The sequence below is a fragment of the Lontra canadensis genome, unplaced genomic scaffold, assembly GCF_010015895.1.
Source record: "Lontra canadensis isolate GAN:19392208 unplaced genomic scaffold, GSC_riverotter_1.0 scaffold2, whole genome shotgun sequence".
NCBI lineage: Eukaryota > Metazoa > Chordata > Mammalia > Carnivora > Mustelidae > Lontra > Lontra canadensis.
The window spans coordinates 60,715,010-60,731,047 of NW_022630996.1; the positions used below are offsets into that span (position 1 = coordinate 60,715,010).

The 16,038-nt window shown below is 42.9% G+C and overlaps 1 protein-coding gene across 12 annotated transcripts in view; it reads right to left on the reverse strand.

Moving 5' to 3' along the window:
• Positions 1-16,038, reverse strand: part of PPP1R9A (protein phosphatase 1 regulatory subunit 9A) — a 303,872-nt gene that overhangs the window by 3,700 nt on the left and 284,134 nt on the right. For 7 of the 12 annotated variants that reach the window (XM_032874822.1, XM_032874813.1, XM_032874796.1 and 4 more), the window contains 5 exons: positions 12,656-12,743; positions 12,479-12,562; positions 3,452-3,650; positions 1,312-1,431; positions 482-505 (listed from right to left, as the gene is read on the reverse strand). In XM_032874822.1, coding sequence (XP_032730713.1) covers positions 482-505; positions 1,312-1,431; positions 3,452-3,650; positions 12,479-12,562; positions 12,656-12,743 — 515 coding nt within the window. The remainder of the gene's footprint in view (positions 1-481; positions 506-1,311; positions 1,432-3,451; positions 3,651-12,478; positions 12,563-12,655; positions 12,744-16,038) is intronic. The other 5 variants (XM_032874856.1, XM_032874831.1, XM_032874873.1 and 2 more) reach the window with 3 other exon arrangements.

Here is a 16,038-nt window from a genome sequence, read left to right on the forward strand (position 1 = left end):
AGAGCTCAATGGTCTGTGGTTCATTCCAAATGTCTGCCTCCGCCCAGGGCACAGCACCACTTTGGACAGCACAGAGGGCAGCTTGGTTCCTAGAACCTCTAAGCTGAGAGGCGATGAAGGCAATGACAGGTCTGGGAGGAGAGACAGGAGTCACCTCGGGGAAAACTGACGAGGGGATGGGGTAAGCCGAGATGAAGGCAGAGGGGGTGGAACAGAATGGACCGTGTCAAGGTAGTGGTGATGGGGGGGATCGACCGAGGGACTCCGCAGGTAGGACCTGGTGATCCTCTTGCCTCAGAAACATCGCTTCAACTTAGAGACAGACGAGGGCAGAGAGCAAAATGATTTCACACACGGAAACCCTCCGGGGCAGACACAAGTGTTCTTGTACTGTTTAGGTTTCAAATCATTTTGCGGAGAGAGAAGAGGAGGTTCAAACAATACCACAGAAGCCACCACACGCAGCCCACTGATAGCTCACCTCGTCATCTATCATATCCAGGCTCTGAGTGAGGGAGCAACAAAGGAATCAAAAAGAAAAGTGTTATAGAACTAGGAGACACAACATACACAGTACAAAGATTTAAAATTAAAATCACACCAGGCCTCAAGAGGATGGGCAGAAAAATTTAGGAGACAAAAAGTTTTATAAAGCAAAAATCATGTTAGAAAGAAGTAACTTTGAGCAAATATGTGAAACAATGGCATCTTTATTTACACGGCCTCTCCTCCTCCCGCCCCCTACCCTTCATAGTGGCATTTCTGTCCTCTTCTCATCTCTTGGGACACTAAGTCCATCAGTCATGTAATTTCCTATTTCTCTAGAAACACACTGATCTTCTGGCAATTCTTGGCAATGCTAACTTGACCCTGGCTTCTAAATCAGTTTTTCTCCCCTCTCCACTGCAGTGTCAATCAGGGGTGACACTCAACTTGGGGTAGGTGTGATGGTGGGGGTAGGGGTAGGGGGTAAGGGTGATGGTTGGGGGGTGAGGGAGAGAGGGAATGGATGGTCTGAGCCACTCCCTATTCTTGCTCTCTGGTGCCAAGCCTCCCACGCCCACCCCCTTGCTCAAAGTCCTCTCAATGAAGTCAGAGTAATGCAGAGGAGGTCCCTGGAGAGCTTTCAGTAGACTCAGAAATAATACTTTGCCTTCATGTTGAGAGAGAGAGAAATCATGAAGATTTCACATCAAACAAGAAAACATGGTCCCCATGATTTACACGCAAAATCTACGTTTTCTCGGGGATCGGTGAAGGGTACAATGGATGATCTGAGAAGGTGGGTCTGCGTTAGCGCCGCGAGCGTACCTCATCTGACGACAGCGCTAAGGACTGAGAGAGCCCAGGTGTTTTGGGTTCCGCTCCCAGGCCACTGAGGTCTGCCGAACTGGTACTGCTGGGACTGAAGTCATCGTTGAAGGTAAAATTCTGTGAAAGTAAATGAAGCTCAGTGTTAAGTGGGCACAGTGAGAGAACCAGTAGTAGGTGTATCTGCAAGTCCTACAAAGGTTCTCTTTAAGTCATCTTCGGAGAAATTCACATTTGGTTTGGTGATGACCTTCAAGCGGCGGTGGTGGAGGGTACCGTGCCTTTTGCAACTGATGGGGAATTCTGGGCGCTTTCTCCCAGTTTTGGTGTTTTGGAGCAATCATTCTTCAATCCCTCTTCAAGGATACAGCCTTCATTATCCTCTGCAACTGCTCAGAGGAGTAACATTAATAAGCCTATCTTTTTTGACCCCACTCACGATGAGTAACAGTACAAGTAAAAATACAAGATGGTGTGGAGAGCCTGAGTTATTAGGAACAGATGGCCATCCATATTAGAAAGGTAGCTCGAGCACCCCCTGGGAAGGATCGCTTGCCGTGATAAATACTGTGAGGAAAGGCAGATCGTCCCCTGGATATAACCTTCAGGATGATGAGTTCTGGGGGAGGTCAGAGTCTGACAATACACTGGTCGTTACATGCTAAAATACGACTCCCCCACAGCACCTGCAGAGCTCTGAAGAGGCTGCAGAACAGATACACTCTCCCAATAATCACCTGGGGCCAGTGGAGTTGGTGGGGGGGGTTAAAAAAAAAAAAAAAGAAAAGAAAAGAACTTCCCCAGAACTTCATCAAAATGTTCAGTGGCTACTGAAGTCAAGTAAATTCAGAATGACCACATGGCTGCACTTGTGAAAATATTTTTTAAACCAAATCTGGAGTTCCTCCAGGACAAGCTAATGGTGGAATTATGCAAACTACGTTTAGATTTCTCAGCTCCAATACCGCAAATGTTTCAAGATCCAAGTGGTCTAGTAGTGCCAAACTTCTTTTGCTAGTAATTCTAGAATGACTGGCTTCCGAGGAACTCTAAGCCCTTGGCCAACACCATCTTGTTCCATATTCTGCTTCCTTAGGAACTGGCCCGTTAGTTTTCCATTAGGCTCCCTGGCCACTGGGTTCTGTCGGTTGTCAAAAATATCTACCGTGCCAGAGGCTGCAGAATTCAGTTCCAAACAAACCCCAAGTTTTGCTCAAACTTCCGACATGGAGACTAAATCCGAGCTCACGGAGCTAGGCTAGGAGAACATGTAAGCAGGAGAGCATTGAACACAACACATTACTATTTGATATGTCAACAGACACACAACCCACAGCCCTGTCAAGACCTTGTGAGCTGCCGACCTCAAGAAAAGAGTTAAATTCAAGTCACATTAATCACACATTTCTGCTTGAGAAAGAAAAGCGAACACAGATAAAAGGAGACCAAACAACATGTGAAAGTTAGCCACTGTATGTGTTCCAATAAAATGTTAGATAAGGTTTGCAGCGTCATGCTGGAAATAACCATCATGCGTTTAAAAACAAACAACACCCATGCAATTATATTTTCTATTTCTGCTCAAGTTAGAGAACTTTGGTGATGAGATTATAAGTTTTTCAAGGTGTAAGTTTGATTTAAAAAGAAGAGATAAGTAAGGGTGCTATGTCAGCACTGGTTTGTTTTGAAGAGTTTCACTTAGATATATTGAACACATATTCAGTCCCAAATTTATTTGTTTTCCAGTAAATCTCGAAGAGCACAGTAAAAATAGTCTTGTAATGTAATTTAAAGTGGAACGCTTGGTAAACAGATCCATCATACTGTTCCATGATTCAAATGCATCTTTCCCAGCATGGCTTAACTGTCAAACTGAGATTTAATAGCAATATGTGAAAAGACAGGCAAATCAAAGATTAACGTACAATCTAGAATGGAACAGCATTAAGGAAGGTGATGGTTAAATGAGGCTTTCCTTTTCCCCCACACAAGAAATACCATGCACGGTTTACTGGAGTGTTATCACATTGGTTTCTCAGGTCCAGAGCAAACACACAAGTTGAGAATCCTTTCCAAAGACTGGAGAGGAGCAAGGATTTGGGGTTTTCTTGTTTGCTTTTTAAATCCATGTGTTTTCTACCTTGGACCCCTTTTTATCTGAAATTAGAGTTTCAGGAGAAGGCTGAAGGGGACTTGTAGGTGAAGGCAGGTCCCTGAAGGAATAGGATCCTTTTCGGCTCTCATTAAACCACGAGAAAGGGATGCACGGCGAGCGGGTGGAGGCCTGAGGCGCGGGGGACGGCTTGGGTTTCCAGTGTTCCAGCCTGCTTCTGAAGATCCTGTGTTATGGGGAAAAAATGCGCATGTCAGACAAAGGAAGGGCAGGTGTGACACTCGTTGAACAGAATCCTGAAGGTACTCTGAATAAAGTTCAAAGTAGCAGTTTGACAAATTGTTCTACACGGGAGAGGAACAATTTTGCAATTTTGACGAGGACATTAATCTTAGTAGCTATCTTTTTTGCATCAAAATGGATTCTAGAATAATGGCCAACATTTTCGTATCTCTACTGCCACAGTGAATTCTTATGAAGTGTTTCTATTAAGTGGATGTGGCTGAACTGAAGTCACAGGGCACCGTCTTTCTGGAACTGCTATTAGGTTAACCATCACGTCATTTCCCTTATTTGGGTGACCGAGCAGTGCCTCACCGCCAGTGACATTAGCTCTCAGCCAGCATTCTTTCCTTGCCTTCTCTGAACTCATGCTTCCAAGAGTCTGGGACTTTAGAAGATGTATTTAAATAATTTGGAAATTTTAGGGCTTATGAAAGTTTAAGCAGAACACACGCCTTATTGGTTTTTCATCACAATTGGAGTGCTAGCCAGCCACATTAGCCAAATCGACCCAGGCATCGACAGAGTGAAAGATGTCACAGCCGACAGCCCTCACACCCCTTAGGAGGAAACCAGACCACAAGTCTTAACACTCTATTTGGAGGTCCAGGATCTGTTATCTCTCGAGTACGGGGCTTTGAGCCTTCTCTCAGCCTCTATTTCTCCTCTGTAAAAGGTGGATATTTTATGTAGCTCCTATGTTAGGAATCAAACGAGGTAATACGTTGTGAAAGTACCCGGGAAACTGCGAAAGTATAAAGGCCTAAGGTTATTGTTTAACATTTAAAGGATTCAAAGGTATTTGAGAAACACAGTTTGAAAACAGATATTTTTATGACTGTGTATACTTGTGTGTTTGTATTTTTCTTCTGGTTAGAGAAAAGGAATCAGCAAGAGCCGAGGCAGGAATGGGTGGTAGTTTCTGTGCATCTGGGGAGAGGTCAACCCTCAATCTGTCCAAATGAGTTTGACACATGCCTATTATTTGTTGGGTGTTGATGTCACGACAACAGAGATTCCCTTTCAGTGAAAAGTGCCTCCACACCACAGCCAGACCGCACATGACCCATGTGCATACAGGACTTTGGTCTTCTCACATCTCACTCCAAGTACTCTGAAATATTTTTTAGTTCAAATATTTCAAAATATATTTCAAATTTACATAAACAGTGCAGCTCCCAATAGTTCCTGTTCTTTCCAAAGTTATTGTGAGACTCAAAGGGAACAATAAATGTGAAAACATCTTGTTAATTTACAAAGGCAAAGAGATTATAAAAATAGTGACTAAAGAGAACGGAGATGCCAGTGAGGTTTTGGTAGAACACTGAGATCATAAGATGGGTGACTATCATGATTGCTCACTTAAAGAGTCCAGAATATCTGATGATTATAATGGCGAATTCCTTTAAAAAAATAAAATAAAGGGGACTGTAAGGATAATGGAGAAAGCCCAATGAGAGATGTGTCAACCTTCAGTCTCATCCTAAAGTTTAAACCAAAAAAATTCTGTATCCCAAAGTCTACTTACTTGCTGTTAAAAGAAGGGGTAGGGATTGGGTACAATAACCGAACTTAAGAAACCATGGCAGCAGAGGCAGACTGGTCTTCTGGAAGAAGCGGTTTCTATTCCTGGGTCGTAGACCAGTGTGGTGTTTCCCAAACAAGCCTGACAGGAATCACCTGGGGCAGCTGCTCAAATACAGATTCTTGGGCACCTAGACTTACTGAATTAGACTCTGGGAGACAGGAAGGGAGGAGTTTGCCTGGAATCTGTATGTTAACAAATGTCTGAGTTGACTCTTGAAGTTTTTAGTATCGACATTTATTTCTATTTTCCTGAATGCAAATATGAGGTTACTGGAGAAGAGGTGACTATTTACAGAAAATTACTGGGCTGGGTCCCCATGCCCTACTTTCTTCTCTCCAGAGTGACAGAATGAAAGCCAGCTGTCATCCTATACTTGGTCTACATTGTTGGTGAGGAATCTTAAAAAATACCCATCTGGAGGATAAGATAGGATGGGGACAGTAGTGCTGTCCCCACCTCCCTTCTGGGAAAGGGAGAGACATCTTATCTCCTTCATGTAAACAAACTCAACTAAGGAAGGATCTTCGGTTCTTACCCTTCAGAAAGTAACACATGTCTTAGGGGGAGATAAGACCAGCATGTCCAGCCTAACAAGTCTGGGAATGTCTCTATGAAGCTGGATCTCATCCCCTCGCCCCAGCCCACTCCTTGAATATGAAACCACACACCTCATGGGAGGTTAATCTCCGCAGTTCTTGCTATCTTTCCAGTCATACTTTAGCTTCTAAGGCTTGACTTTTAAGCTCAGGTTCCCCAGTCCAGTAAAAATACTCAGAAAGCTCTAACTGTGCAGATCCATAAAAATATTTTTTCTGCAGTCCCACAGTCTTCTAACTGGGCATGCTTGAGATAAACTGGACCTAAGGATTATTTCCCCCTTTGGTTATACATTTCTGAATCAGTTACTCAAAGGAGCATGGGAGTTTTTTTTAAGAGTTCCATCCACGATTCAAAAAGGTACAATAGTGCTTAAATATATGGATATTGTTTTAAACTTGGTAAACGGGCCATAATTAATGACAGCATGACTCTCTTGTCCTGCTCCCAAGTGAACTTTGTAACAACACTTTTGGGACAATCACCACCATCCCTATCTTTTTTTTAATTAGACGGGAAATAAGAATATTGTTGCCCACCTATTGTCATCCTAATGCCTAACTTGAAAAGGACTTTGGGTTCAAATTCTGACCATGGAACATTTCAAACAGAAGCTCAAGATCACATATAATTAAACTCTTTTGTAAGAGCCTCCTGCCAGGAGAATATTCAAGACTAATAATTCCATGAGGACTTGTACATCCAGCACTGAACACAGGACCAGAGGCCACAGTGTGAGTATGACGAATGACATCACGGAGGCTCAGCTTTGGGGGACATTCGGAGGCTTTCTTCTCCAGCTTTCTATACAAGATGATGGAAGGACTGGAGGAATTATCACGTAGAAAGCAAAGAAAGCCCACTTCTAAGGAAATAACCAGTGTCCTCACAACCGCAAACCACTAGGTCCTGGAATCCTTGGAAGAGAATTTTCCAGGTCTCCAGGAGGTCTGGCTGTGCCCCTGCTGAGGCAGTATCTTAGCCTTGACTCTAAAACCCCATGAACTGAAGTAACTGTCTCCTACTATCCTGAATGGTCAGTGTGCTTCCATTTGCTTCGACCTAGCGTATATTCATTAAAAGAAGCAAACTCTCCATTACTTCATAATTACAGATCCATCAGCTTACCAGACATGCTTTCTAAAATAAATACCAATTTCCTTTCAGACAACTTGAACTCTTGGGCCTACAAAAGGAGCACAGAGAGCTTGGAAGCAGTCATGCCATTACTGACCACTCATAGTCTCTTCCATTCGATGGAGGAATCTGTTAAGAATAATGTAAAATTTGGGGCACCTGGGTGGCTCGCTGGGTTAAAGCCTCTGCCTTCGGCTCAGGTCATGATCTCAGGGTCCTGGGATCGAGCCCCGTATCGGGCTCTCTGCTCAGCGGGGAGCCTGCTTCCACCTCTCTCTCTCTCTCTCTCTGCCTGCCTCTCTTCCCACTTGTGATCTGTGTCTGTCAAATAAATAAATAAAATCTTTAAAAAAAAAAAAAAGAATAACGTAAAATTCTTCCCTCTCTCCTTACTGTTTCCCTCCCTTCCCTTTCCCTTCCCTCCCTTCCCTCCTTCTCTCTATTGCAGTTTTTGACTCTGAGAGCAGGTTATGGTCTGGGGTGCGTAAGTTCCATAGAGATCTTTAATAATGCCCTTAAAAATCAAGACTGGTAGAAATGGATCTGAAAATAATTTCAGGAGGATCAAAATAGGTATGTGTTCTGTAATTTATCTTTTTTTTTTTTTTTTAACTTGTACACTAATGTCTCACTATTGTTTTTGGTGAAAATGGAATTACAAATCACTGATGTAACCCTGATTGTTTCATTGTTAGGAACCAGGAAAAAGAATGGCTTCAAATTAAGTCTCTGTCATATTAAATTGTTGGGGGTGGGTGGGTGAGATGAGGTGGGGATGATCACCGTTTCCTGGCATTCAAATGGTTTATAATTAACAACTCCACAGAGCAGTTAACCCAATTACATACATCCTGACACCAGTTCGTTCTGGGGTCAACCCCAAAATTAAGTTGCTCAGGTAAACATTCCATAGTAATTTTTTTTATTTGTCTTAACTTCAAATACAAGGTGTGTGAGGTATTCCGAACAGAACTGAATGTCATCAAGATATAATTAGGAGTTCAGGAACTGCCAGAACAGAAAAAGTATAAGCAGAATATAGAATTTAAGCAGGTAGTTAAGGAGGTTAGTTAAGGGAGGTTAGGTGCAATCAGAGGAAGGGCTGCAGACTTCCATTTATTCACCTCAGATGAAGTAATTCTGTAAGGTTCTCACATCCACTAAGGAGACAGTGGTTGTAAAGCCAGACCCTTCTAAGGGCACTTGGAGAGCCTGACAGATCACAGCTAGGACAAGCAGGTGTCCATCTGCAGTGCAGGCCAACCACCACTGACATACTCTGCTTCTACCTTCAGTTATGGTCCAAAGCTCCCATTAATAACCAACAGCCCATCTGAGATGGCTGCAAGTCCCTGTAGTGTTTAACCTTAATTTCTGACAGGGTTCTGGACATGTTACCAAAGAATAAGGCAACTTGGCCTAGCACATATTTTAAGCAAACATTTTAAGGAATTTGAGAAATGGCAGGTATACGAAGGGTTCTCTGACTTCCCCCACTGCCCCCCAAGCAGATCATAAGATCTTCTGAGAGAGGTGCCTTCCCTACACCTGGAGGAAAGGAACATCCTTATCTCTGTAGATGGAAGGACACAAGAGGAATCTGAAGGAACAGTGGTTTTGGGAACGAACAGGCCTTGCTAAGTTTCCACTGTTTACTACTCTTAGTTCATACCCTTTTGTCCTCTCAACATTTTTTCCAAGACTTTCCACTCTTCAACAAACCTAGCTTTAAAGTGCTCAGGTTTAACTACTTCTTTGGTCTTCACTTCCTGATAAAGGCTCCTGCATCACACAAAACTTACGTCAAATAAAAATCAATTCGTATGCTTTTCCCTTGTTAATCTGTTATCTGCCAACCTAATTTACAGGACTCCAGCTGGAAAACCCAAGAGGGTAGAAGGAAAAAGGATCCTGGGATCAAGCCCCACATCGGGTTCTCTGCTCAGCAGGGAGCCTGCTTCCCTCTCTCTCTCTCTCTGCCTGCCTCTCTGCCTACTTACGATCTGTCAAATAAATAAATAAAATCTTATTAATTATATATATATATAAATTATAATTTTCTGGTAACCACATAAAAGAAGAGGTAAAATTAATTTGTATTTTATTTAACGCAAAATATTCAAGGTATTATTATTTCAGCATGTAATCAGTATTATAACATTTTTAATAAGCTATTTCATATTCTTTTTTTCATACTAAGTCTTTGAAATCCTGCATGCATTTTCTCCTACAACACATCTCAATATAGACTAGCCACATTTCTAGTGCTCAATGAATGGCTACATCTCATACGGCTACCATATTGGATAACAGAGACAGAGACGGGGAGTTAGAGAACAGGTAGTGTTAATCCATCTAATTACTTTTTGGTGGGAAATCAAGGTCCAAGAAATTCAGAGCCTTACCTATGGCAAAGTCAGGATGAATACTTGGATTCTGGCACAGTGTTTTTCCCCCACAGTTCACACTTTTAAGGGGAATGCATATTCACCTCCAGAAAGGAGTGCCATCGCCCTTCCTGTCTTCTTCCCACACGCCACCGTCTAGCCTTGTTCCGAGACACACATAACTGTTCACACACTTTTCCATTCAGCCACTCAACCAGGAGCTTCTCCCGCAGAGCTCCAAAGTAGGTACTCCACTGGCATCAGAGGCAACTTGCTCTAAAATGAGGATATTGTATTTTACTCTTTGTTGTCAACAAGCTCTGACAACTAACTCACTAACTCTTTCCTGCTTTTGTGACCTGCTATCCTGCCTGTTTAAATCAGAGCGTTCACTGAGCACATATCTGAAAAGGCTAGAACCGAGCCATATTTTTTGTAGGGTTTTATTTATTATTATAATTATTGAACCTCATCTATTTGTTTCATGTTTCCTGTCATGCATTTGAGTCATTAGGTCTCCACAAGGAATACAATAAACTCTTAACTCTTGAGGAAGGAAAAAACTAAAAGCAAGACTGAATTTGGCAAGCCTCTCCTCTTGCCTCTCAAGTCCCGCAGCCTCAGACTCTAACTGATTGAATGACCTCCTCTGATTTTTACAGCCTAATAATGAAAAGCCAAGAGATAAGATTACTAACTCAATCAGGGAATCATTCCCTCTTTTCTCTGAGAAAGCCTCACAGAGGTGATGAGTTCATACCCAGTCTTCCACAACTGCAAGCGGGACCCTGACACTGACGGTGCTTGGCGCGCACCCACCTTCGGGGGGCCCTGTGTCACTACTGGGTAGTAACTCTGTTTTCTGACTTCTGTTTGAAAAGGTTCTGGGCCCATTGTCAATCTATACAGAAGAACAGAGACTGTCATTAGATTTGATTAGTGTTAACCAACTACTGTGATAGCTCAAAAAATCATTTTGTGAAACAGAAAAAGTCCTCCCTCTTTTCCCCTTGTTCTTCTATTATTTCAATTACATGAATTCCTGTCAGGCCTGTCAAAATTCTACTGTAATTACAGACAATTATAAAATTATGATTCCAGTTGACAACTATTTTGTAGCACTGGCACATGTATAAATAGTTGTGACCAGTGAAGCAGAAAGACTCCAGGGTTAGGATTTTAAAAATATGGAGCCGTCTGGCTGCTGGTTCCAAAGCAGGAATTCGTGGTAGTGACTCCCTGGGGTTGGTCTCCAGTAAGGTGTGCACTCACCAAAAGAATCAAGATTTGCTTGCTTTTGACCTGGAATTTGTAGAGGTAGGTGATACCCTCTGGCTACTATGATGAAATCCAGTCAAGCCTTCTCCACAGGGCTGGATGCTTCGCTCCCATCCCTTTCCTCACGGAGCCTCAAGGATCAAGGAAGTGACTGCCTCAGAAGTGCAGGGACCGAAAGGAAGGCAGTGTTTACTACAGAACTGTCCTAGCCCCTCTCCCAGTTGTGTATCCGGGCATCTCTCTCTCCCTGACACAGTTCTACTTTTTATTGTATTTTATCCTGAGTATCCTTGATCATTTCCTATTCTTAATTTTAAGGCACACAGCAGACTGTTTTCTATTTCTCACTTCAAAACCACACAAAGTTAAATTGCTTTTGAGTCGGATCATGGACTTATTTCTCCCAAGACTGGTGCCCTCAATATAAACAGAGCTTTTTACCCTTTCTCTGTCATACAGGATTAAACACCACCATAACAGACTTACACAATTAATTTGGGAATTCTCTCTTCTCATCCCTGACTCCACTCTCCTATAATCCCAGGAAGAAGGTACAATTTCTCACCAAGTGGTATGCCAGAAAAAAGAAAAAGGAGAAAAAGAAACAGCAGTGGACAACCTATAAAATGGATCCGTGGTTCCCAATTGATCTGACGATCTTTCGTTGTTAGCATTCTGTTTCTTCCTTAGTCTACTGCTGTTGAAATGATTCCCAAATTTTGTAAAGAGATTTCTGCATCATTTGAGGCATAAACAAGTGGAGGGGAGGTGTTGTGTTGGAAAGATACCCGGACAGGAGGCACAAGCCCCGTCATGTCAACTGCCTGCAGCGTAATCGTGGGCAAATCAATTACATTCTATGAAGCTGAGGTTCTTCATAACGTACGGTGTTACTCTTGGCCCTCCTGACCTTCCTACAAGCTTGGACTAAAATGGTATCTATAAATCTGCTCTGTAACTTGCAAGTAATAATGACAGCAAACCGTATCTTCATTATTATTTTTAAATACCTCCTACATGCTAGGTGCCATTTGACATGCTTTGCAGGAAAACGTACTTAATCCTCACACTAAAGTTACTAGGTAGATCCTGTTACTTATCCTTACTTCACACAAGGTAATGGCAGCAAACCGGTTAAAGAACTTGTCCGAGATGGGAGAGTTAATAACTGGGAGAGCTCTGATCCAAACACAGGCTGTCAAGCTCCGTGCTTTATTGCCTCACGATACAAATCTAAACTTAAAATTACGGAATCTCTGAATACAGTTGGGAAGACTTGACAACAGGCAGTACAAAGCTCCCTTTTTTATAGGGAAGTCTTTCTTGAAAAGTGAGAATAGTTGGTAGGGCCTGAAGAAAATCGATCAAACAGCTGAGTCCAGCAAGAGATGATGGTCCTTTCTACATGTGGACAGAACAGTCCTAAAAACCAACAAGGTCCTTCAATGTAAAATTACCCTTTCAGACTTCACAAAAAAGAGGACATTAGTATTGTGGGTAGCCAGGCAAAGACCCTGAAATATAACTGACATATCACATAGATCTATTTATGCCACATGTAGATACACGTTTTTTGATCGATCACGTGACCATAATTCTGCAATTAAGCCAATGGATATACCCAACGCCAGTGCAGGTTACAACTGGGGTAGGACTAATATACATTGACTGTGCAATTTCTCTTTCCTCTCACCTCTAGGTGCATCACTTCAGCTCATAGACACAGACGGCTGATTTTGGTTAACCGAGGAGGGGGGCCAGAAAGTTGAGATCACCCACCCGTACCTGCTACCTGGAGAGAACCTAGTGGCTTCTTTCTCCTTCTCTTTCCATTTCTTTCCCTTGTTGGAACTCCTTCGCAAAGGTGCCCTAAAAGGACAGTACACAGTCAGAAAGGAGAAACACATTTCCTCTTTTAGCTTTTTGTTTGTTTGCTTGATGTTTACATCACAAAATGCTTACCCCAGATCCACAAACTTGCGCTTAAATTTTCCTCCTTGCACCACCAATGAACTGGATGCCCTTAGTGATTTGGGACCTTTGGCACCATCTAGGATGTACACACAGGTAAAAAAGACCAATTTATTATTCTTTCTGAGGCCATCAGTCAAAAGTCAGTGCATTTCTGAATCTAAGGACTTTGCCCCAATTCCAAAGTATAAAAGAAAATAATATATGCCTTTTTTTTTTTTTAAGATTTTATTTATCCGTTGGACAGACAGAGATCACAAGTAGGCAGCGAGGCAGGCAGAGAGCGGAAGCAGGCTCCCTGCTGAGCGAGAGCCTGATGCGGGGCTCAATCCCAGGACCCTGGGATCATGACCTGAGCTGAAGGCAGAGGCTTTAACCCACTGAGCCACCCAGGTGCCCCAATATATCTCTTTCTTAAGCTACAGGAAACACAGCTATGCTGAGGAACGTTCAGTTAAGCCAGGAAAGGTCCTGCTGGACAGAGGCCCAATACTCATCAAAAAGAGTTTTATCTTCAAATATACTGGAATGAGCAAAATAAGCAAGAATAAACACTATCAAATAATTCTTTACATTCAAGGCAGGGACTGACATGACTTTCCTTTTGTTCCTTCTCTGGCTCCAACTCTTTGCTTCAAATGCCAGACTCTGTCCTCCACACCTGTCCTGCCTTTGGGTTTTGGTGCCTTCTGACAGGAACCCAGCCCACTTCTTACTTAACTCCCAAGTCCAATACAGAAAGAGACCCCTCAGAGTCTGGGAGATTTAGGGGAGGAAGTAAGAGTCAAAGCTTTCTCTTCTGGTCTCTCCCTTAGCTAATGGCCTGTGGCCAGCCCTGGGACAGGTAGAGCATGGGGAGACTTCTTAAGCTGGGGCTCAGCTATAAAACATTTCTATCTTTGAAAGCCTTCTCTCAGAGGTTGGGTTGGACCACAACTTGGCTGGCCTCCTGCCATGTGGAAGATGCCAAAATTTCCTCGGTGTTTGGAGCTGAATGATCTTTGCCTCTTTGAGTTATGCTGGCTCTCAAGGGCAGCAGCTGCTGGGGGATGGGAACACTCCACACGATGCCAGAAAAGCAATCAGAGGAGAGGCTTTGAGAATGGAGTTCAATGTCAAATGTAGGAGCTGGATTCCACAGGTGGCACTTATTCCTCCTTGGACACAGGAGATAATTCCTACAGCTCTACCTGGAACTATTTAGCAAAGGATGTTGTTCAGCATATGCAGTGATCTGAGATGATTAACAAAGGATGTGTTAAATTTAATGCATATTTGTGTGTGAAACTACTCCTTCCTAACTGTCTGTTGGTGTCTGTCTCTATCTTTGTAAAATTATTAAAATATTCCAGCAACTTTCTGGCATGGAATGTAGACAGAACAGTGTTCCTACAGAAGTGTTTAATTAACCTTGCTAATTAATTTTGCTCCTAATTGTATTTCAGGATAAATTTCTAAACACACACACACACACAACATGAATTATGCACGCCGTTCTTATTCAGGAGTTTATGTTCAAAGCTCTGAAGAAGCAGAACGGGAGGCTTACAAACTAAGGATTTTTAGCAATGAGCCCTCCATATTTTCAGTTAACGATACTTGGATTACAACAATCAATCCCTTGGAATGTACATAATGGAACACCAGCGTCAGAAATATGTCCACGTCAAAATCCACTTCTAGCCTCAGATATTAATTACGGAAATTTGCATCATTATGTTGGGTGTCTGAATTAAATGGCCACAGATGTGACGCATATACATAAAGAAAATCTACAGACACGGCCCAAACGCCTTCTGAGGTGATTTTGCTAATGGACATTAAAAAAAAAAAAAAAAAGGCAGGATTTCAATTTCCTTCATAGAAGCTGAAGGGAAAAAAAAAGTGCTGGATTCCTCCAGAGCAATCCCAAAGCAACTCCTAATGGCTAGGACTGTGCGAAGTTTAAAAGTAGACTGCCTAATTATTTTCTGAATTGGAGGCAGCAGGGCGATGTTTTAACGAGTGGTGAGAGGACCAGATGAGACAATGGACATGGAAACGCTCTGTAACCTCTTAGTGTTGCAGTTATTTGGACATCTTGGGACTAAAACCCTGATTCTGCCCATTACAGAGCCTGCTGCTAGGCAACCTCACATCATTATCTCACACATTTGCCAAAGTGTGTTCCAAGGAACACTTAAATGAATGCTTTCAAAAGGCTGAAGAGGCAAGATTAAGGAATAATGCACTTCTCTATTTTAAATCAATCAAATCTACCCACAGTGCACATTAGAATGTCCAGTCCGCACAAAAACCGACACTGGATTGGTATGATTTCAGGAAAAGTGGAAAAAAAAAAAGAGTGACTTGTTTTTGTTTATTTATTTAGCTTTACGCAAAATTTCCAATAGGCTTTCTGAAATCTCTCCAACACTACCCTCAAGAGCAATCGGAAGTCTGAACCCCCAGTTCAGGCGCTGCGGCTCCAGGCTTTGGCAATCTGGCCTTCAGTTTCAAAGCAGTAAACGGTCTCCCCATGACTAAGTGTGATGGCCTTTTCTTGTATTGAACTATCCTTCCTCTCCTGGGCCCCAGACTCTTGACTTCTTCCTATCCTCTGGGGACTGCCAGGTCTGGCCCTAGCCCAGCCTGTCTCCTGAGCTCACAACCTTCTTCATTAAAAACATGAGTTAAGGGGCGCCTGGGTGGCTCAGTCGGTTAAGCATCTGCCTTTGGCTCAGGTCACGATCCCAGGGTCCTGGTTGGGCTCCACTCAGTGCAGGGCCTGCTTCTCCCTTTCCCTCAGCTGTTCCCCTCCTGCTTGTGCTCTCTCTCTCTCTCCGTCAAATAAATAAATAAAATCTTTTTTTAAAAAATGCAAAAAATGCCTTTAAAAAATGAGTTGTCTTTGCCCTTTATCTCTGACTTCCCAGTGTCTACTAATGACAGGGCCACATTTCCTGAGGTCAGAGGCCCTGTCGTCAAGGTCGGAGTTCCTCACCTCCTTCCCCTGCATCTAGGCAGCTTACGTTTCACGGGCTCTTGCATCGCTCTTTCCCTCAATGTCTACTGCTCCTCCTTCCAGGTCATCCCTCCCCGTGTCTCCTGATTCACCTTCCCCACACCTCATGTTTGGTTTTTTTTTTCCTTTTTATTCCTCCGTTCAAACATCTGTGTTTGCCTAGTAATATGGTGAGGTATTCAAGGCACTTAAATTCTAGAGCTAATGACTTCACCTTCCTATTCAATTTTAATTGCAACAATTTAACCTGCATAAAACAACTGCTTCATTTCAGGCAGGCTGGGCAGGGAGACATGTGTGCCTGTCTCTGCTAATGCCACCTCCATGCCTTATCTGCCTTCCTTGGCCATCCTTCTCCCCCCAAGTCCTT